At 42.9% G+C, this 22,257-nt stretch overlaps 1 protein-coding gene across 1 annotated transcript; it reads left to right on the top strand.

Moving 5' to 3' along the window:
- Positions 1–1,151: 1,151 nt before the first annotated feature.
- On the top strand, positions 1,152–17,414 carry TMX2 (thioredoxin related transmembrane protein 2). The gene is made up of 8 exons (XM_078776386.1): positions 1,152–1,557; positions 4,075–4,135; positions 8,421–8,534; positions 11,047–11,123; positions 11,236–11,342; positions 16,507–16,572; positions 16,662–16,791; positions 16,914–17,414. The coding sequence occupies exons 1-8, from the start codon at positions 1,369–1,371 to the stop codon at positions 17,046–17,048; spliced, it is 879 nt and encodes a 292-aa protein (XP_078632512.1). The 5' UTR covers positions 1,152–1,368; the 3' UTR covers positions 17,049–17,414.
- Positions 17,415–22,257: the final 4,843 nt, after the last annotated feature.

The following is a 22,257-nucleotide window of genomic DNA, read 5'->3' as shown; positions in this document are numbered from 1 at the left end:
AAATCAATATCAGCGCACACGGACAGATTAGCTTGGGTATCAAAATGGCCGCCGCGCAATGCGAGATGGGTAATTTGAAGTGTGTACACAGAAACTGTGACGTCAGTGAAAACAAAGAATTCTATCTCTGAGTTCTACGGACAGTTTCTGGGACTTCATGGTAGAGTTTCTGCTCTGACATGCACTGTCAACTGTGTGACATTATATAGAAAGGTGTGTTTCCTTCTAAATCATGTTCAATCAATTTAATTGGCCACAGGTGGACTCCAATCAAGTTGTAGAGACATCTCTGGGATGATCAAAGGAAATTGAATGCACCTGAGCTCAATTGGGAGTGTCATAGCAAAGGGGTTGAATACTTATTGACTGAAGACATTTCTGTATTTCATTTTTTATTAATTTGTAAAATTTTCTGAAGAAAACTCCACTTTGGAGTATTATGTGTTGATGAGTGACAAGGAAAAAAATCTCAATTTAATCCATTTTAAATTCAGGCTGTAACAACAAAATGTGAAAATAGTCAAGGGATGTGAATTATTTATGAAGGCGCTGTGCATACTTTTACGCAAGCACACACACATGAAGGTGGATACATCGAGTGTTGTGAGGGTTCCGTTGCACCTTCTGAAACCCGCATTTGGAGATAACAACCAACGACACACACACACACACACACACACACACACACACACACACACACACACACACACACACACACACACACACACACACACACACACACCTGTTTAAGACCCTGGTTCACCTCTTCTTGCAATATGGTAACATCCATCATATGATGATATGGAAACCAAGATACACCATGTAATCTAAAGATGTAGGACTACCTTCAAACTAATCCCCGAACTTCATAACCTCCCATACAAAGAGAGATGGAGGAAACTTAATTTTTCGAGGAAATTTAAGTTCAGAAAACCTCATCCATCATATGGGAACATCATCCAGGTAAACAAATCGGTTGCCATGCTACTTGGGTCATTCAAACGAATTGTACGTAACTAGGGGTGTGTTCAGTTACCAGGTTTCTTGGAGAGCACTCGCCAAGTGGTTTAAGCACTCAATGAAGCACTCCATTCGAAACCGTTGATAAGGTACGGATGGCTTGGCAAGCGATAGCAAGCTGCTTGGTAAGTGGCCACCCAGGAAGTAGACTGTAGACTGAACACAAGAAGTCAGCAGGAGCTGTCAAGTCAAGTACTGACGTTGTAGACGTTGTCGAGTTATTTATAGTTGAATACGAGTTCCCTTACGAGGAACTCTGACGCCGTTTTGAAACCTTGATTTGTGTCACGACCGAAGCAACGTCTTACGTCATCACGGCGGTGAAGGCTCGTGTGGCGCAGCGTGGCGATGGCGATCTTGACGCCGCTGGTGGCTTTTCTGTGGAACCTGCCGAGCATTTCTCGCTTCCTGCTCTGCCCGTATTATGTATTCAGCATGCTGCTCAGCATCGCCTTCGTGTTCATTCGGAAAGTGCCGCCACTATGCTCGGGCCTCTCTTCTGATCGCGAAGATGGAAATCCGTGCGACTTTGACTGGGTAGCGACACGTCGGAAGTGACGTCATTTACACCGCAAGTGTTACCCATTGAGTGCTGTAGCCAGACTAGTGTAGGCCTCACAATTATTTTTAAATTATGCTCGTCCCATTACAAACCGCTGTACGCACATTCGGTAGAATGTTTCTCGAACAACACAGCAGTTAAAGGCCCGATGTTATTCATTATTATTTTTCAATCTGGAGAGGTGTTGTGCGATAAATTTTTCACGAGGTTGGTGAAAAACCTCGCATTATGCCGACATTTTAATGATTTAGGATGCAAGTCTGGGATTGCTTAAATATCTCAGAAATGCAGGCCCAATGCAGGGTGTTTGATGAAACATATGAACGGCACTCGGTAGAGAGCTTACCTCCACCTGGTTGGCCATATCACTCAATGGTGAAGAATCCCTTTTAAAATTCTACTACTACTAGCTGGATCCGGATCCGGATCTTCACCAAAATCGAATCGATTCGTCCTTGTCACACACCCAACCTGTCCAACAAATTTCGTCCGAATCCATCCATAACTTTTTGAGATATCCTGCTATGTATCGTTTTTGGCCCCACCTCCTAATGGTGAAAAATCACTTTAAAAATTAAATAATTATCATATCCGAATCCATATTCAGATCTTCACCAAAATCGAATCGAATCGTCCTTGTCGCACACCTAACCGGTCCAACAAGTTTCGTCCAAATCCATCCATAACTTTTTGAGATATCCTGCTATGTATCGTTTTTGGCCCTATCTCCCAAAGGCGAAGAATCACTTTAAAAATTAAATAATTATCATATCCGAATCCATATTCAGATCTTCACCAAAATCGAATCGAATCGTCCTTGTCGGACCATCAACCTGTCCACCAAGTTTCGTCCAAATCCATCCATAACTTTTTGAGATATCCTGCTATGTATCGTTTTTGGCCATATTTCCCAATGGTGAAGAATCGCTTAAAAAATTATAGTAGCCGAATCCGAATCCGGATCTTCACCAAAATCTAACCATTTGGTCCTTGTCACATACGTTACATCTCTGCCAAATTTCGTCCGAATCCGTCCACAACTTTTTCAGATATTTTGTTCACAAATAGACAGACAGACAGGGGTGACAACATAACCTCCATCCACCTTTGGTGGTGGAGGTAATGATACTGATAGTGATAGAGCCAGAGGTCGTCTTGTCTTGCTGACGACTGCGGATGATTTACCTTTACTTCCACAAAAGGCTGAAGATGATTGAATGAGGTTTAAGTTTGGTAACGGCCCACCCTCTTGTCACCTACCTATTTAATTCCACCAAGTTTTATCATAATCTGTCCACAACCTTTTAAGATATCGTGTTATAACAGTACTGTATATTGATTTTGGCCCCATCTCTCAATGGAGAAGAATCATTTAAATTTAAAAAATTCTCAGATCCGTATTTGGATTTTCACCAAAATTTAATGAATCTGTCCTTGTCGCACACCCAACCAGTTCACTATCTAAACTAGTCCATGACTTTTTGAGATATCGTGCTATATGTGTGTCATTTTGGCCCGATCACAGAATGGTAAAGAATCACTTTAAAAATCATCACATCCAGATCTTCACCAAAATCGAATGAATTCTTCCTTGTCGCACACCCAACCTGTCCGCAGAGTTTTGTCCAAATCTGTCCATAACTTTTTGACATACATAGACGGACAAGGGTGAAAACAACCTCAGTCCACCTTCGGTAGCGTAGGTAATAAGACAGAACAGTTATTAATGTAGGGCCTCACATCGGCAGGTTTACAGTGGATGTGACATTGTGACATTATGAACGATCTATATGAAAGTAAATCTGAGTACGTACAGTACTCACACACACAGAGCACTGAGAGCCTCTTGTGTCCCTTCGAACATGGGTGATGCTTATTATGAAACTCTTCCATAGATGTTATCAGTCTTTGATAAGTTCTGATTTAATCCCAGGATAAGACCTGCACTTGCATTGAGTTATTGTGGTGCAAAGTTATTTTTTGTTAGTATTGTAAAGATGTAAGCCTGGTGTTGGCTTAGTGGTTAGGGTGCCGGCTTGGGATCCTAGGATCCTGGGTTCGAATCCCGGTCGATCGCTGAATTAATGCCAGGGGGGTTGACTCAGCCTGTCATCCCTCCGAGGTCGGCAAATTGAGTACCAGCTTGTTGGGATGAATGTGCCGGTGTGTGCCCCGGCTTAGAATAGGTACACCATATCCCTGCTAAAGTAAATAGGTGCACCATATCCCTGCTTACTGTGGAGTAAGAGGCGACCGAAGGGTTGGCGTCAGGAAGGGCATCCGGCCATAAAAAAAAACATTGCCTCAAAAAGGGAACCATGATGATTGTCATGGGGCCCGCAATGCTAACCCCTGCTCTAGCAGGAAAAATGGCCTTAATAAGGGAATTTTTATTTTTTATTGTGAAGATGAAGCCATTGTTTATTTAGTTTGCTCACCCTGGTTTACTGCCACCATTCAATATTCCTTATTATTGCATTATCATCCTCCAGAGAGAAGTGGAAATCCTCATGTTCCTCAGTGCCATCGTGATGATGAAGAACAGACGCTCCAGTGAGTTTTTAATGAAACCATGCTCCCCATTCCCGAGCCAATAATCATTTTATTGGTTGCACAGCCACAAGGGTACATACACGCATGGTTGCACGTACATCTAAGAGAGAAGAGGGTTACTAGTGCAGCAGATAAACACAAAAATTGTGCATTTTATGAGAAAAGCATGAAATTTTGAACATAGTTAGTGCATAGCATAAGGTTTATTTTCAGATGTGGAGGGAAGTCAGATTTGACCTCTGAGAACCGTGAGAGGTCAAATCCAAAATGGCCACCAGTCCACCGAGTCTAATGTTCAAACGCGCTTAATTTTGGAACCATATAGTGTAGAAAAACATTATAGGTGTCATTTCCAACTTGAAGCTGGAAGTGTCGTTGGGAGTGTCGGGAGTGTCGTTGAAGCTGAAGGGAAAGGTGTATGCTGCATGTGTGAGAAGTGTTATGATTTATGGGAGCGAGACATGGGTAATGAACGTAGAGCAGCAACGAAGGTTGGAAAGGGTGGAAATGCGAATGGTTCGACGGATGTGCGGAGTATCGTTGAGAGAGAGGAAGACAAATGATGAATTGCGAAAGATGATGGGAATAGAGCCTGTGATTGATGCTGTGAAGAGGAACAGGTTGAGATGGTTTGGTCATGTGTTGAGGAAGGATGAAAGTGACTGGTTGAGAAGAGTGATGGAAATGAATGTAGAAGGAAGTAGAAGACCGAGAAAGACTTGGCTAAAGATGGTGGAAGAAGAAATGCGGGCAAGGGGGATAACAAGGAGAGATGCAGAAAATAGGGCAAAATGGAGAAGATTGTCATGGGGACCGCAAGGCTAACCCCCGCTCTAGCAGGGAAAATGGCCTTTAAAATGCATGTTGTTGTTGTTGTATTTCCAACTAAATTGGGGATGCCCAGAGGTGAATGATGCTTTCAATGAACTCCTAGGCATGCCAAGTGAGGTCAGTGAATGCTCAATGTTACTGCTAGAGCGATTTGTGGTGCTGATGTACGATAGAACCAGTGAGAGCACGGAAGTGAATGATGCCAGGAAACAGCTCTTCACACAGAAGTGTAGAACTCTAGAGAACATTCCTCCAACCCAGGCAACACTCAAACAGCACATCAAGCGCACTTGCTACCAGGCCAACTGTTGTAACCAGGCATTGGTCATGGATCCAGAGATGCCAGACCCACCTGACTGGGGCTGGACAAAGGAGACAACTGGGTGGCAGCCTCTTTGGAACACTCTTCCTGAAGCATCAAAATCGTGCCATGAATTGATCGACTGTCGCTGCAAGAAAGGGTGCACTGGACGCTGCAAGTGTGCCAAAGCTGCATTCAAGTGCACTGCACTGTGCTTCTGTTCTGGAGATTGTTAGATTTCGATCATTACCAATTTTCATCATTGCACTTGATTTAATGTAAGCTTTGGTGGACATACTTGGTTAACTACAGTTATTTTTTCAGAGGTTATTGCATCATTCCTTGCAGTGTAAACACTTTTTTTTCATCATTTCTGGTCTTTGGGTGTTCTGTACCTATCCCTCTCTGTACCTGAAAAAATAAAGTTTTAAAAGTTCAAATGAACTTTTTCCAATAGCAGTTCCAACTGCAGTATCATAAAAATAGATATTTAACGTAATTTGACCTTGACCGTGACCTAAATGCATGTCCTTGCGTTCTGGCGATCTCAAAAGTATCAGCAAATGAATGGGCATCCCCAATTTAGTTGGAAATGACACCGAAAGCGCGTTTGAACATTAGACCCGGTGGACTGGTGGCCATTTTGGATTTGACCTCTCACGGTCCTCAGAGGTCAAATCTGACTTCCCTCCACATCTGAAAATAAACCTTATGGTATATACTAACTATGCTAGAAATTTCATGCTTTTCTCAAAAAATGCACAATTTGTTAAAATATGAGAGCTTATCCGCTGTACTATACTTGTTAGTTACATTGTAATACTAGGAGAGTAAAGGTTTACTTGTCGACAGGTGCAATGGCTTTTGTGTAAACGTGAAGGTTTCGTCGAGCAGCCATCGATGCAGGATTTGTTAGCCACGTCTGAATGCCTTTTTCATGTTAACAGGTTGTAAGCAAACTTTTTGTTAAAAAGAATAACAACTATGTTAATGATGAAGTGAAAATATTCTTTGGTTCACTCGTCTTGCATTTCTTTGTGTTTGAAGGCTCCATTCATAGACTCATCGAGACCAGGCCTGAAATAAAAGACCTAAATTGATAGAAAGGTGAAGCCAGAGAATAGTCTGAGTTTTTGAGGAAGTAAAAAAATCTGCATTTTGAAAAGGGGAAGGTTGTAAGTGTTTGGAATACATGAGAAGGTCAAGAGTTCCAGAGTTTGGTAGTGGAGGGGAAGAAACAAACGTCATAATGGCCTACCCTTGAGTTGCAAATGGCCACACAATAATCATGTCATGTAGTGGCTTGTCGAGTATTCTGTGGTCTCACATATGGCAGAGGTACACAAGCAGCAATTTATTGGGAGCAGAAACTGAAGTGATCTATATATTAAAGTCGCCGGATTTCTCTGTCTGTGTCCCTCTTTGTGTCATGCTTTTTCTCTGGGACGTTATTACGGGGTTACGTCTTAGCTAGCGCTAGGCTAGGCCTTCGTGTGCGTACATGTCATCTCGGCTGGAGTACAGCCCTCAACCTGTTCCATAGCTTTGCTGACGGCAGTTTAACATGATAAACCCATATATATCTATCTGACGTCCGTAGGCGACAGGTTGAATGCCATATGCTAGGCATCGGGATGACGGATTTAGTAAGATGCCATTATGTCTAGGACGTCATTACTGTTGAGAGGAGAAGAATCTTTGATATCTGAACAGGACTTCTAGTTTATTCGAGGCAGACTTTGCTATTTGTGTAATGTGTGGATAAATTTGATGTTAGGGTAATACCTAGTAAGTGTATTGAATAGCATGGTGTAATTGTGGAGCTTTCAAAGGAGATTGGAGTTTTAGAGAGAAATGGACGAAATTGAGTTTTAGAAACATTAAAATGAACAAATTTAATTACATTTGCCCCACTGGGAAATCTTGTCCAAATCCAAATTTAAAGAGGTAGCTGTGATCAAACGAGATGTAGATCGAGTGAAGGAAGATGGGGTAGATGGGAAAAACGTGGAGGAATGTAATCTCGAGTCATCAGCATACGATTGCATTTGGTTATTTGTCGAAGAAAGAAGGTCATTGATAAAAGGTAGGAAGAGTATTGGAGACAAGACAGAACGCTGAGGGGCACCACTGATGATAGGGAAGGAGGAAGGTGTTCAACCATCAACAATTCCAGAGATAGAGTGGTCGGAGAGAAAGCTCGATATGAGAGAACAGAGTGAAGGAGGAAAGAGGGAAGCTTTGATATGAGATCCCGATGCCAAACTTTGTCAAAGGCTTTTGAGATATCAAGGCCTACAACATAGTATTCCCCAAAGTTTCTCAGAGAAGAAGCCCAGACATTTGTAATGTAAGAAAGGATATCACCGGTAGATCTTGCTTTGCGAAAGCCATATTGATGGTCAGATAGAAGACTGTGGGATTCAAGATGCGTGAGGAAATGGTTATTGAGAAGACATTCAAAGACTTTGGAAATAGTAGAAGTCAGAGCAATAGAACGGTAGTTGGAAGAGTTTGAACGATCACCCTTCTTTTAAATAGGCTGTACCAAGGCATGTTTCCAGGAAAGAGGAATAGTTTGGGTTTTTAAACAAAAACGAAACAAATGAGCAAGCACCGGAGCAAGTTCTGAAGCACACTCCTTCAAGACACGAGGAGGAATGCCGTATGCCTTGCTTTCATCCAGAGAGTACTTTTTTGACTGCATGAAAATAGATTATAGGGAGCGGCATTGGATTGGAAAGGGGTGTATCAGAGGGAGATGGCATGTTAGTCATCCATTGTGGAATTGAGGAGAGAGAGTCATCCATTGAGGAGAAAAGAGAACCAGAAAGAGTTGCTTTATCAGATGGAGAGACAGTTATAGTATCATTGGAAGGGAAAAGCAAAGGATTAGTGGAAGACCAGAAGACTTTTAGCTAAAGACCAGAAATATATATTAGTGGAAGATGATGAGAGGTTGTCACATTTCTTTTGGATGAAGGAATGCTTCGCCTCATGAATAACACGTTTGCAATGATTTCTGGTAGAAGGTGAATGCGAGTCGGAAGAAGAACAGTGAATGTTTATACAGTGAATGATGTGAGCATTGCATGAGTTTTTCCTCCCCTTTGTTCCCATATGATGGACTATGGATATTGTTTTATGTTTCAGTTACAATAGAACAGCATTTGGGAAATGCTCTGATGTTTAGCAAGGTTGCAAGTTTGATGCTCTTCTTTCGCCTGGATATTCGTTTGGGCCTGCTGTACCTGATTCTTTGTGTCGGTAAGTTACTGTACACACAGGCACATGTGCAGTTCGCACCCTGTTTTGCTTTTTGCTCGAACTTGCTGCTCTTAGTACATTGTTTCAATGGAAACGAGTGGAAGTTTAGAGTCGTAGTTACACGATCGATTCACTCAGTGGTGCTTGGGGCCTTACCGTGGGCCAATTGTGTGCAGTTGTGGTTGTTGGTGCTTTTTCTGCACAATACTCACTTACTTGGTACCCGTTGTGCTTTTCAGCACATATTGCTGCAACGAGGTTTCTCCATCTTGTTCGGTCTCAAGCAATTCTCTCTGCACACTTCATTACAATTACCCTTTTGAATCGAAGTTCATTTTCAGCAATTCTCCTCCAGGGTTTTCTTGGCCTCCCTCTTCCTTTTCCCCACCAGTGTCTAAAACATGCCTTTTTAAATCAAATGTCCCTCTTGTTTTCCCATATGTCCTACCCATCGCCATCTTTATTCGTTGGCCTGAGCCCTAATGTCAATTTCTCCATCCATCCTCCTTATTTCCTCATGTTTCACCCTATTTAGCCAGAAAATCTTTAGAATCCTCAAACATTTACGGTTGAAGACCGTCAGTTTATGTTCCGTTTCCTTGCTCATTTTCCATGTTTTTTTTTTTTTTGTATACTGAATCGAGGCTCGTGAAAGAGCTGACATTTACTTCACAAACCAATCAACCAGACAAACAAAATATATAAAAAGAGGGAGTGGAAGACAAGAGAATGGGAAGCACACAAACACTTGAGAGCACACAACATTTAAGAGCAGGGAGATGTGTGGGAGGGAGAGGGCTTGGGGGGAGGAGGCGTGGGGAGGGGGGGGGGGGGTGGGAGAAGTATAAAACACAAGGACACCAAGGACTTCCAGGACAGAAGTTGGTATTTCAAAAAAGTGGAATTGGGGTGAAATTATCGGTGATAGAAAAGATCAAGGTTTTGGATGGGGGAAGATAAGAGATGGTGGTGAACAGCTGTTTTAAAGACCTGGAGGGTGGAGTGGGATTGAAGAGAGTGAGGGAGTTTGTTCCAGAAGCGGGAGAAAAGAGGAATGAAGGAGTGAAGGTGAGCAGAGAGTCTTGATTTTGGCAGTTTAACCATAAGAGGGTTGCAGGCAGATCTTGTGCGACCTGTAGGAATATTTGTGTGACAGAGCCCAGAGAGAGCTGGGGGGGGCAAGGCCAGAGAGGAGTCGGTAGAAGACAGAAAGACCACCAACCTGCCTGCGGTGAGTGAGTGAGAGGCCCTTGGAGTTAGCTTCATCGCGGGAGATTGCAATGATTCTGAATGCTTTGCTTTCAACAGCGTGAAGACGAGCTAGGTGTGAGGCAGGAGTACCAGCCCAGAGGGGAGAGCAGTATTCCATTGATCTGCGGATGAAAGCCTTGTATGTGGTGAGGAGCTCAGGTGTGCCAAGGAAGGACTTCGCACGACGGAGGATGCCCAGTCGGCGACTGGCTTTGGAGGCCAGATTTGAAATGTGGTTTTCCCAGGAAAGATCATGGCAGATAGTGAGACCCAAAAGTTTGAGTGACAGAACTGAGCTCTGTGCCATATAACACCGATTTGACATTGGAATTGAATAGTTTCACTTTGGTTTTAGTGATAGTTGAATGAAAATTCCAAATCTTTGATAAGGAGTTAAACATTGCATTGTTGAATTAAAATAAAATCTTTTTAAATTGTTAAATTGTATTATTTGTTAAAATCATTGTTAAATTGTTAAAAATCATTGTTAAATTAAATCAGTCAAACATTGTCAAACTGCAGGGTGTTTTGGGGTCTTCGGGGTCTTTTTGGGTCTTCGGGGTCTTTTTGGGTCTTCGGGGCCATTTGGGTCTTTTGGATCCTCGGGGCCTTTAAGGGTCTTGGGGAACTTAAAGGGTCGTCAAAGGTCTGAGGGGTCTCAGCAGTCTAAACGTAATTAAGAGTTCACTGACTGTGTTTTGGGTGTTAATTTTATTTGAAGAATAAGACGTTTTGGTCGCATATAAACATAACCATATACGTTTGCTCTATTATAATAACATTGGTGGGGTAACCCATGGGAATCCCACGGGCATGGACGTGTGTGACATGTGTGACATGTGGACACTGGACATCTTCATTTCGATGCTGCATTCAGTTTTTCAAAATGGTTACTGCCAATTTATCAGATCCACAAATGATGTCATCTACACAATTTATTTACTTCTGATAACATGTGAATGCATATGCATGCACATGGGAAATACCTACGGAGAATACTATATAGATATCAAATACGTATAGATCGCATTCTCCTACAATGTGACCCTCTACTTTTCGTCAAGCTTCTTCTGGTCTATGTCATGCACGAGATGACATATTTAGTGGTTTTAGAATCTCATCTCGAGGAAATTGAGAGAAGCTTCAGAGCCGGCGATGTATGTATGTATATATACATCTTTTCTTCTTCATTTGTTGCTGAATATATTTTATTATTTTGAAATGTTGATTTCATATTCCAATTCCTCCCTCTGTACCTCAGTGTTCATGGTTACGTGCCGTCCTCCACTCTTCTTGGGACCGGAGCACACGATGTATTTGAGCAGCAAAACCATGGAGGTATTACTTTGAGCACGTGTCCATGATTCACGATGTTTCAATCTGCTCACGTAATCCCATACAGCCTTGATGCTTAACCCGATTGCTGATGAAATTCTTGTCCCTCCCAAAGGAGGTTGTGTGCTGTGCTCGTTCTGGCACCTGGTTGGTGGAATTTTTTGCAAACTGGGCACCTGAATGCCAATCCTTTGCACCGGTATTTGCCAATATATCTTTGCAGTAAGTATGAGGCATTTAATACCATCTTTTTATTCGCCATTTCTGTGGCCATTGCAATATATTCTGGGACTAATGGTCACGAGTTCAAGTCATGAAAGTTCAAATCTACATTTGGCTGCAGTACAGTTGGTAGTGTCCTCACCTTTTTAATGACTCCACTTGGGGTTTGGTTACCATCCCATGCACAACTAAAACTGCCACTGTGGTGTTCTGGCAGCAGGGGGCATCAGGCAGATCATCTTGTGGATGTTGGTATGTGGGTACGTGTCCCACAAGCCAAGTTCGGGCAAAATATCTTTCACAATTGTGTTTTACCCTTTATACATGAACTCACAGGAGTACCCGGTATTGCCCGGGGGGGGGGGTTTTAGGAGAGTGAGGGGTGAGTGGGAGTGGGAATGGAAGGGGGAGGGGGAGGTGAGGTGAGAGGGATGTGGAAAGATATACTACTTTTTTTTTCTTGGGGGGGGGAGGGGGGCGGTGACTGACAGGCCTATCCATTTTGGGGGAGAGGAGGAAAAAATTTCCCATGCAAAGAGTGCTTCATAGCCTCAGTGTTGCACAGGTTAAACTAGAGGTTCCAGGGAACCTGAACTCAACTGGTCTATATCAATATGGTTAGAATATGCATAATAATAGAACCACAAACTATATAGTTTATATGTGCGTTTATATGTTTACAGTCATGTGAAAAAGTAAGTACACCCCATGTAAAGTTTTGACTTTAACATATTTCAACATACAGCTATTTGATCTTCATTTCAACAATATTGACAGATAAAGGTGATATAATATAACAAATATCATGAAGCATTTACATTTTGAAGTCCATTGTATAATTTAAATAAACATAAATGCAAATTTCACATGTGGAAAAAGTAAGTACACCCCTACATTTATCACTACTTCAAATACCTAAAATTAGAATCAGGTGCTTCAGCTCAGGTGCAAATGATTAGAACATCGTTAGAGAGGATCTTGGAGGAACCTGTCTTATTTAAACCTCAGACATTTAGTATGGTTTGCTCTTTGTTGTTGAAGTGTGCGGCGTCGCCATGCCTAGATCAAAAGAGCTCTCTGAGGCCTTCAGAAAGAAGGTTATAGATGCTTACGAGTCTGGGAAGGGATTTAAAAAGATCTCCAAACAATTTGAAATCAATCATTCGACTGTCCGGAAGATCATCTACAAGTGGAGAAGATTCCAAACAACTGCCAACTTGTTCAGGCCAGGCCGCCCCAGCAAGTTCAGCCTGATAGCAGACCACAAGATGCTGAAAGAAGTCTCTAAGAACCCCAGAATGTCATCACGCGACCTACAGGTAGCTCTTGCCACTGTTGATGTGAAAGTGCACGAGTCTACCATTAGAAAGAGGCAGCACAAATTTGATCTACATTGGAGGTGTGTCAGGAGGAAACCTTTGCTGTCCAGAAAGAACATCAGGGCAAGACTAAAGTTTGCCAATGAACACCTCGGCAAAGACCAGCACTTCTGGAACAATGTGCTCTGGACAGATGAGTCAAAGGTAGAGCTATTTGGCCACAGTACCAGAAGACATGTTTGGCGAAAACCAAAGACAGCATTTGACCACAAGAACCTGATACCAACTGTAAAGCATGGTGGTGGAAATATTATGGTTTGGGGCAGCTTTGCTGCATCAGGGCCTGGGAAGCTCACCATCATAGAATCCACGATGAATTCTTCATTGTACCAGAGGGTGATTGAGGATAATGTGAGGCCATCTGTCGGAAAGTTGAAGCTCAACAGAAGGTGGACCTTGCAACATGACAATGACCCTAAACATACCAGTAAATCCACCAAGGAATGGCTGAAAAGAAAGAAATGGGGGGTTCTGGAATGGCCAAGTCAAAGCCCGGATCTAAATCCCATCGAGATGTGGGGGGATTTGAAACAAGCTGTGCATGCAAGAAACCCCTCAAATATCGCACAGCTGAAAGAATTCTGCATGGAGGAGTGGGCAAAAATTTCTCCCAGTCGATGTCAGAGACTGGTAGACAGTTATAAGAAACGCCTACTTGAGGTTGTTTCTGCCAAAGGGGGCAATACCACCTATTAGAGCGAAGGGTGTACTTACTTTTTACACATGCGAAATTTGCATTCATGTTTATTTAAATTATACATTGGACTACAAAATGTAAATGTTTCATGATATTTGTTATATTATATCACCTTTATCTATCAATATTGTTGAAATGAAGATCAAATAGCTGTGTTGAAATATGTTGAAAAAGTCAACACTTTACATGGGGTGTACTTACTTTTTCATGTGACTGTATATGTGCGTTTATATGTTTTCAAATATCTTTAAGTGGCAAAAGGCACAAGTTTCATCAAATTTGATCAGTATTTGTGACTTTTCGAGCTTGGACGTCGTCCAAACTGATGTTTATGGGTCAAGTCATGTCATGGGTCACGACGAGGTCATTTTTCGGACATCGTCAAAACCCGTAATATATGTGTTGAGGTTTGTTACATACTGTCTACACACCAAGTTTCAGCCTTCTAGCTACATTAGGAAGTACCAGATTGACAAAAATTGATTTTTCAATATGGCCGCCCTGCCGCACCCATTTTTGGGCATGCAACGCCCAAATGCAATCCCAAACTAGTTTATGTCTTAAACAACAACAACAACAACATGCATTTTAAGGCCATGTTCCCTGCTAGAGCGGGGGTTAGCCTTGCGGTCCCCATGACAATCTTCTCCATTTTGCCCTATTTTCTGCATCTCTCCTTGTTAACCCCCTTGCCCGCATTTCTTCTTCCACCATCTTTAGCCAAGTCTTTCTCGGTCTTCCCCGTCCTCTACTTCCTTCTACATTAACTTCCATCACTCTTCTCAACCAGTCACTTTCATCCTTCCTCAATACATGACCAAACCATCTCAACCTGTTCCTCTTCACAGCATCAATCACAGGCAATATTCCCATCATCTTTCGCAATTCATCATTTGTCTTCCTCTCTCTCAACGATACTCCGCACATCCATCGAACCATTCGCATTTCCACCCTTTCCAGCCTTCGTTGCTGCTCTACGTTCATTACCCATGTCTCGCTCCCATAAATCATAACACTTCTCACACATGCAGCATACACCTTTCCCTTCAGCTTCAGCGACACTCTCCTCCTCATCAGCACGCCACTCAGTTCCCGAAACTTCTTCCATGCACATCTCACTCGAGCAACCGTTGCCGAGTCTGATCCACCTTCTCCATTCAGCATGTCTCCGAGGTAGCAAAATGTTTTCACACTTTCCAGCTTCACGCCGTCTCCATGTCTTAAATGTCTTTATGTGTTAAAGATGCTGCATAACAAGTTTCATCAAATCTGATCAATATTTGTGACTTTTAGAGCGTAGACGTCGAATTGTTTACAGAAGACAGACAGACAGACGGACTACGGACACTGGGTGTCGACAAAAACTCAGCTGGACATAGTCCAGTTGAGTTAAAAAAGGAAATTGTAAAATACTCTCTGCCACCATCACCAGGTGGCTCTACACGGTACACATTTACATCGATAATTTACGCCCCTCTCCCGGTCCCCCACACACAAATGAGGCCGCGGCCACATAGCCTATGTTATCCGCCCCAGACAAAGTTGTATTTGTACCCCGAGTAAAGTATATAAGCGTTTATAGCTGGAGTACTCAGTGTTGCTCAAGCGAAAAAGAAACATTAACATATTTGAAATGAGGGCAAATATAATGGAAAAGCAATTATATCCAAATATCCATCACAAATATCAAATCATTATTTTACCTTTTCGTTGAATATATGCTGGTGAATGTGCCGTTCATCATGTTTCTGAGTTAAGTATGATGACGTTCAGGAAGAAGAAGAAGCCTTACCACCAACTTCGACTGCTTCTGGAATAGTTTTATTGTTTGTGTTCAACTGTCTGGTGATTGTTTTATTTTTATTTATGCGAATGTGTACTTACACTCGTATATAACTGTCATAATCAAAAAGGCTTGGGCACTATAGAGTGATTTTTTTTTTAATCCCCAAAAAACGAACTTTTTTTTTCTCAAAAAAAAACATTTGTTTGCCTCAATGATGAACCTCTGAAAGTTTGACGAAGATCTCTGAGAAAAATCGTGGCAGACACACACACACACACATACCAACGGCTCTTATGTAGTAGATGAACCGATAAATATATCATGTATGTTAAACTCGAATTTGATGCGAATGAATCAATGGATATGTCTCTGCCAGCGTTAGAGGTCAAGCCATCCGCTTCCAACTCAAGTTATCGTCCGCAACATTATTTTTAAAGGGCACCTGACCTTTGACCTGTTGAACTCAAAATTGAATCAGTTCATCTTTGTATCGCAGTGTCGCAGTATCGCAGTATATATACTTGTGCTAAGTTTGGTTTAGGTCCCTTCATCGGTTCACAAGTTACTGTGGTAATGAAAATCTAATACGGATGCACAGCCGGAAAGACAACCCGAAAACATAATACTTCCGCAGCCGGAGGCATAATGTACAAGATGGAAATACCGAATACAATGCAAAGGAGTTAACCATTTGTCCCGGCGAAGTACAATTCCTTGGCTAGTCTACAATTGCAGTACAATTTCCATCCTGTTTTTCCGACATTCTCCCCAGTAATTGAGAATATTCCACAGGTTTTATCTTTAATACAGAGATCGTAGCTCATGGGAGAGCAAAATAACACAATGTGGAGCACTGAACAGGTGCACAAAACACTTTCTGTACACGTGGAGTTGGTTTGAAGTGTAATTGACAATGGAGCCAAAATTCTCCCTCAAATGATTGTACACGTCATTGTTCTGATTGACCCGGTTCGTTCCACTTCCTTTGTTGTGTCTCCTCACTTGGCCGCAGAAACGTTCATGACCGTTCGTGTTTGTCCCGATGCTCTGAGGGGTGTGAATAACACCATTTCAGGTTCAAAGTTGATGTGTACATCACGCTCGACAGAATATCACTTAAGAATCATTTTGCTTTAGTCTTATTAAATCTATCTGCCTCAAATTGCTCACCAGATGTAGTTGTTTGTCTACAATGTTGTGACTACAGCCAGGTGGGTAGGCAATTCTGATGTTCCTTGTACTTTGATTACAATGAAATACTTATGGGTAATAAAGTGTGCTAACAGTTTGTTTTATGCATAGATACAACTGCCCAGGCCTGCACTTTGGCAAAATTGATGTCGGACGCTATGCTGAGATGGCTCAAAGGTTAGACCTCTCTCCAATGTCGATGTTAAATTGTCTTTTTCCCCAATACGCATCCTCTTCACAATCTCACCTTTTACACTTTCATCCAGGTTTGCAATTAGTACTTCACCACTTCGTCCCCACCTCCCTGCTCTTGTACTGTTTCGAGATGGTCGTGAAATCCAACGTCGACCTCAGGTGGACAAACGAGGAAAAGTGTGCCCCTGGACTCTTTCGGAGGTCAGCTGAGGTCATCGAGTCGGTGCCGTTTTTCTTTATTATCTTGATTTGTCGATAAACCTGAACGTACCTTATGAAGCGAGTGTACATAATCCTATTTCTTTACAAATCCCACCCTTTAGGAAAATATAATTCGTGAATTTGATCTGAATGAGATCTACGCAGAGTCGAAGCAGAAAGGGAAGATGAAACAAGAAGCAGGAAAACAGATGGAAGGAAAAGGGACTTGTGGGTCAGAAAAGAATAAGGATCTTTGAATAAGTCTCATTAAGGAAGTTGAATGAGTTTTGCCTTGTTTGCTTGTAGTCACTTGCACCTCAGGCATGTATGACTGTACCTGACTGTCCACTGGGTCAAAATGTGTTTTGTACACACAGGGTAGTGCTCTAGAAACACTGTACATCCCTCAACTCGGATTACCTTCACTTAAATGTAGTATGACGTAGGCACTGCTACCCAACCTTCCTGCTAAGATTTTGTTCAGTCAAATGTCATCCATTACTGAATAACTATCTTGTTTGGAGCCAGAGGCTCATGGTTGATTGTTAAGCCACATAATATCTACAAGAGGGTTTCACTGTGCTTGGGACTTGTTTGATTAAAAAGTTTACAAAACTGGGAAACCCTTGATCCAGATGATGTAATTAATAAACTTTTTACCCCGATACAAAATATTTGGAAAATACAACAATTAGAGTGGACCATTTGACTTTTGCTTCTCCAAACTTCCCCATTTGACACTCGAACAATGATATAGGACCCCGGCCTGCTATTCACTCAAGAAAAATTACAGTGGACCATTCACTCAAAAATCTTTGGGGGTAGAAGAAAAATCTCTTCACTTGTATTCACTATGTGAATGGTCAGGAAGGATAGCCTAGACATATGTACACTCACTTCTGAGATTTTAGCCCGATTTTGAATCCTGACCCAGCTATAAACTCTCATCTCGGTGTTTCAAAGGCAGGGCGATTCATCAATGTGTGTGCTGTTACGTGGATGGACGTTAAGCTCGGAGTCTCGTCTGCCAGCATGAGTTGGTGGACGTTGAAGATCCCACGGTATCCTTCCTGAAGAGAAGATGAGTTAGTGCCTGCCCCTCAACAAATCTATAATAATAAAATACAATGTGTGTCTATGTGTGTGTGTCATCCGTAACCCCAAAATCGTGAAACCTAGTGACCCCAAACTTTGCATTCATATGAAGGGAACTCCAAGGGCATGCATGAATGAAAAATGGATGTTTGGGTAAATAGAAAGACCCATTTTTTGATGATAATTAACGGGAGTGTGCTCTTCAGGCTGCTTTTGCAAGCAATGGCCAATACAGTAGACCGCCCTTTTTTTTTTTTTTACATACTCTTCTCAATGGCCTCACCCTCTCATTTCAACTCCAATTAGATTTCTGTTTTCATTTCTGGTAATAGCTAAAGTACATTAAGACTCGGTGAAAACAAATTCTGTGAAATCTCTGAACAATTCGAATTTATTTTAAAATAACGGTGCATGGCCAAGAATCGCTTTTAAAGGGGTACTATATGCTATGCATTCTACCACTTGGCCTCACACCCTATCCGTTTTAGGGATTGCTTATTTGTGGGGTCTACTCAACTTGTATTTCCATTTTTAAGAGGTCCATCGAGGTGCTCCATACGAAATGAAAACAAATCTGGTGAAAAACGGACGTTTTAAAATGAAATTGCATCGTTGTGTATGCGACGCAGACAAAATAATCACGTGATACATTCTCCTGCTCCCTGCTTACCCCTCTCCCTTTCCTCCTGCTCCCATCTCCCTTTCCTCCTGCTCCCATCTCCCTTTCCTCCTGATCCCAGCTCTCGTCTCCTGCTCCCCCTCCCTCCTCCTCCTCCCCTTCCCTCCTCCTCCTCCCCTTCCCTCCTCCTCCTCCTCTCTCTCCCCCACCCCTCCCCTCGTCTCTATATTCCAGTCAGCAAAACGACTCTGCATTGCCCAGCAATGGCAGGTGCATTTACTAGTTACAAATATTTACCTGAATGAGCAGAGGCATCAGTGATACATCTGGCCCTCCGTAACCGTAATGAGGCAACCAATGAGCTGAATTCAGCATTGAATCCTCATCAAACCTACATTTGTTATAACGTCATATGGAATAAGGATTGATGGAAAACAGTCAACCGGGCAGTATGGGATGGTAGAAGAGCAAAGGAAGAATGTACAGTTTATATGGAATAGACTTGGGTATGAAAACAAGGAAAATAATCTTATGGTCTCAGAGAAATGCAATCTAACCGAACCACAACAATGCACGTGCCTCCCTCCCCAGCACCCAACAGATCCTTTAATAGTCAGCAATGAATCCAATGGCTAATTGGTGATGAAATGCAAACTTCTAAGTTAAGTTTAGCTCTCAGGAGAAAGGTGAAAATATACCAATTCCAACTGCAAATTGCACGTGTGCAAAGTGCACTTCCACAAACAAAAGTATTACCTCCGTCACCAAAGGTGGATGGACGTTATGTTTTCACCCCTGTCTGTCTGTCTGTGAATAAAATATCTCAAAAAGCTGTGGACGGATTCGGACGAAATTTGGCAGAGAGGTGGGGTATGTGACAAGGACGAAATGATTAGATTTTGGTGAAGATCCGGATTCGGATCCGGCTACGAGAATTTGTTAAGTGATTCTTCACCATTGAGAGATATGGCCAAAAACGACATGTTGCAGGATATTTCAAAAGGTTGTGGATGGATGGATTTTGATTAAATGTGATTCTGTATTGTGATTTTCTGGTCTACTCTGGGATACAAAACGTAAACTGTTCACCTGGCGGAGGTATGCTCTCTACTGAGTGCCGTTCTAGTTAAAGATGCAGACAGCCACAAGTCTTAAATCACAACTTAATTGCATCACAGCTTATTAAACGTCTGCTCAAGCTACCCCTTTAGGGGGCCCAAATACTCCCACCTAATGGGTTCTGCAAGGAGAAACTTTTTTGTCTCAAGTCCTGCATGAACCAGTAGGCCAGACCTGACATTTGACTGAAGGCCCGTAGACCGGTGGTCTACGGGTCTACCTGAACGCATGTAGACCGGTGGTCGGTCTACGTGCCTCGGCTGGCCAATAAGATCGATTCGTCTTGCCAACTTGGAGATCTTGGAGATGGCGGCAGGGATTTTCGAAGCTCCACACGGTCTCCACGTTTTCAAAGTTAAGTCTGTTCACAATTGTATTTTGTCGAAACTGTATTTATCTTTCGGTGTGTGAAGTTATAGTGTGCACCTTGGAAGTTTCTCGGTGTTTATCCTTCATAAATTAATCGTCTGCCGCGTCGCGAGCGAGGCTTTTGCCGCGTCGCGAGCGATTTGAAATCGAAGTTAAGTAATTGTTCCCATTTGTATTTTCGTTATAACTGTATTTATTTTATGGTGTGTGTACGTATATTGTGTCCCGAGGAATATTTTCGGTGCAAATCTTTCAAACCTGTATTGAAAATCGTGTTAATTCGTGTCGTGTCTTGAGGCCTTGTACAGTGTACACTGTACAACCTTGAGGCTTTGTTTTTCTCTCAGCGGTCCGTCGTTTGTGATCCAATAACTTTCGTTCTCTGTTTTCCCAGTCTTTTCACCCCATAGCCTACTTCCTTGTGTAAATCTCAACTAAAAAACAAACAAACATTTCCTTCTCTGTTCTTATTCTTGTTCTCATTCGTTTATTCATTCTTATTCGTTCATTCGTTCTTCGACCACGTGTTTCTCCCCCATTTCCCCAGATAGTTTCTCAAGTTCTGTATTCCGTCATATATTATAACACCTTTTTCTTCTTCTTCTTTAAAAGGCTGCTTTCGACTTGCTCACCAAATCTATTCATCCCAAAAAAGAATTCCATCTCCTATCGTGCCTTTTTTCTACATTCCCTAAACTCTCCTGCACTCCATCCTCCATCCAGCGTCCTTAAACGTATTTTTAACTCGAAGGTCACAAGAAACTCATTTTGCAATAAATGTTCGTTTCCCATTAATCGTACACTTTCTAAAATCCAATCTCACCCCTCCCCTCCAAATCTTCCCCATAACCCCTCCCCTCCAAATCTTCCCCATCACCCCTCCCCTCCAAATCTTCCCCATCACCCATCCCTTTCAAATCTTCCCCCTTTCCCCTCCACTCCTAATCCTCCCCATCACCCATCCCTTTCAAATCTCCCCCCTTGCCCCCTCCCTCCTAAACTACCCCTCACCCCTCCCCTCCAAGACTCCCCCTCACCCCTCCCCTCCTAGACTCCTCCCTCACCCCTCCCCTCCAAATCTCCCCCATATCCCATCCCTTTCAAATCCCTCCCCTTGTCCCTTCCATCCCAAACTCCCCCCTCCCATTCAAATCTCCCCACCCTCATTTCTCCTCAATTTCCCCCCTCTCACTCCCCCTCCTCAAAGCGTCCTCCCCGTTTCTTCCCCCTTCCAACTCTCACCACCATCTCCCCCAACCTTCTGCCTCGCTCTTCCCCCTCCTCAAATAACACCTCATTGTGCCTCACCCAATCACCATCAAACCTTTTGTCCGCCCCATCCTTCCCTTTCTCCGAGCTATTCTGAAATGTCTGACACACCTTCAACAGCTCTCCCTACCTCTTCCACCTCTTACCCTACCCCTCCTCCCCCCTGTTCTGTATCCGATGCTCCCCCTTCCTCTTCATTAACGGTATGGACCTCAAACATCCGGGGCCTTCGTTCAAACTTAACTGATCTCTCCATACAGGTTGCTTCTGTCAAACCAGACGTGATCTGCTTAACAGAAACTTTCCTCCTTCATGATGTCTCTGATTCCTTAGTATCTCTCCCGGGTTACTCCCTCCTCCGGTATGATAGACCTGAGCCTCGTCCTGGAGGTGGGGTTGCTATCTTTATCAAAAATTCTCTTCCTCACTCGCCCTGCACTGCACTCTCTCCACCTCACCCCCAGGAATACCTCTGGCTACGGCTTCCCCTTCGCTCCCACCTCTTGTTCATATGTGTGTTGTACCGTCCACCAAACAGTGATGACTCCATCTACATCTCGCTGTCTGATAATATGGACCAACTTCTATCTACTCATCCCAACTCTCTCTTCCTCATATGTGGTGATTTCAATTGTCACCATGCCAGTTGGCTGGGTGTGGGTTCCTCTCTCACCAGCCATGGCTCCTCAGCAAAGGACTCTGCGACTCACTGGGACTGACACAATCTATCAATTTCCCGACCCGGATCTCAGTCAACGGAGCATCTTCTCTTCTGGACTTGGTTATGACTAACTTCCCTGAAAATGTCTGCTGCTCTTCTTCTGCTCCAATCGGCTCATCTGATCATGTGCTTGTCAAAGTGGACATCTCTCTGACCATTCTCAGAGAGCCTCCTCAGCGTCGGCGAGTCTGGCATTTCACTCAGGCCAACTGGCACGGTCTTCAAGCAGCCATCAATCATCTGGACTGGTCTCCCATCTCGACCACCTCTGACA

Source organism: Myxine glutinosa, chromosome 4 (assembly GCF_964187855.1).
Source record: "Myxine glutinosa chromosome 4, kmMyxGlut1.1, whole genome shotgun sequence".
NCBI classification, from domain to species: Eukaryota; Metazoa; Chordata; class Myxini; order Myxiniformes; family Myxinidae; genus Myxine; species Myxine glutinosa.
This window is presented reverse-complemented; position numbering and strand designations above follow the sequence as displayed.

Bases quoted from the DNA above. Each gene is read 5' to 3' on its own strand.
- TMX2 (XM_078776386.1), top strand. From the start codon at position 1,369: ATGGCGATCTTGACGCCGCTGGTGGCTTTTCTGTGGAACCTGCCGAGC. The intron at 8,535-11,046 runs GTAAGTTACTGT...TCTGTACCTCAG, and splicing joins GTACCTGATTCTTTGTGTCG to TGTTCATGGTTACGTGCCGT. The intron at 16,573-16,661 runs GTTAGACCTCTC...ACTTTCATCCAG, and splicing joins TATGCTGAGATGGCTCAAAG to GTTTGCAATTAGTACTTCAC.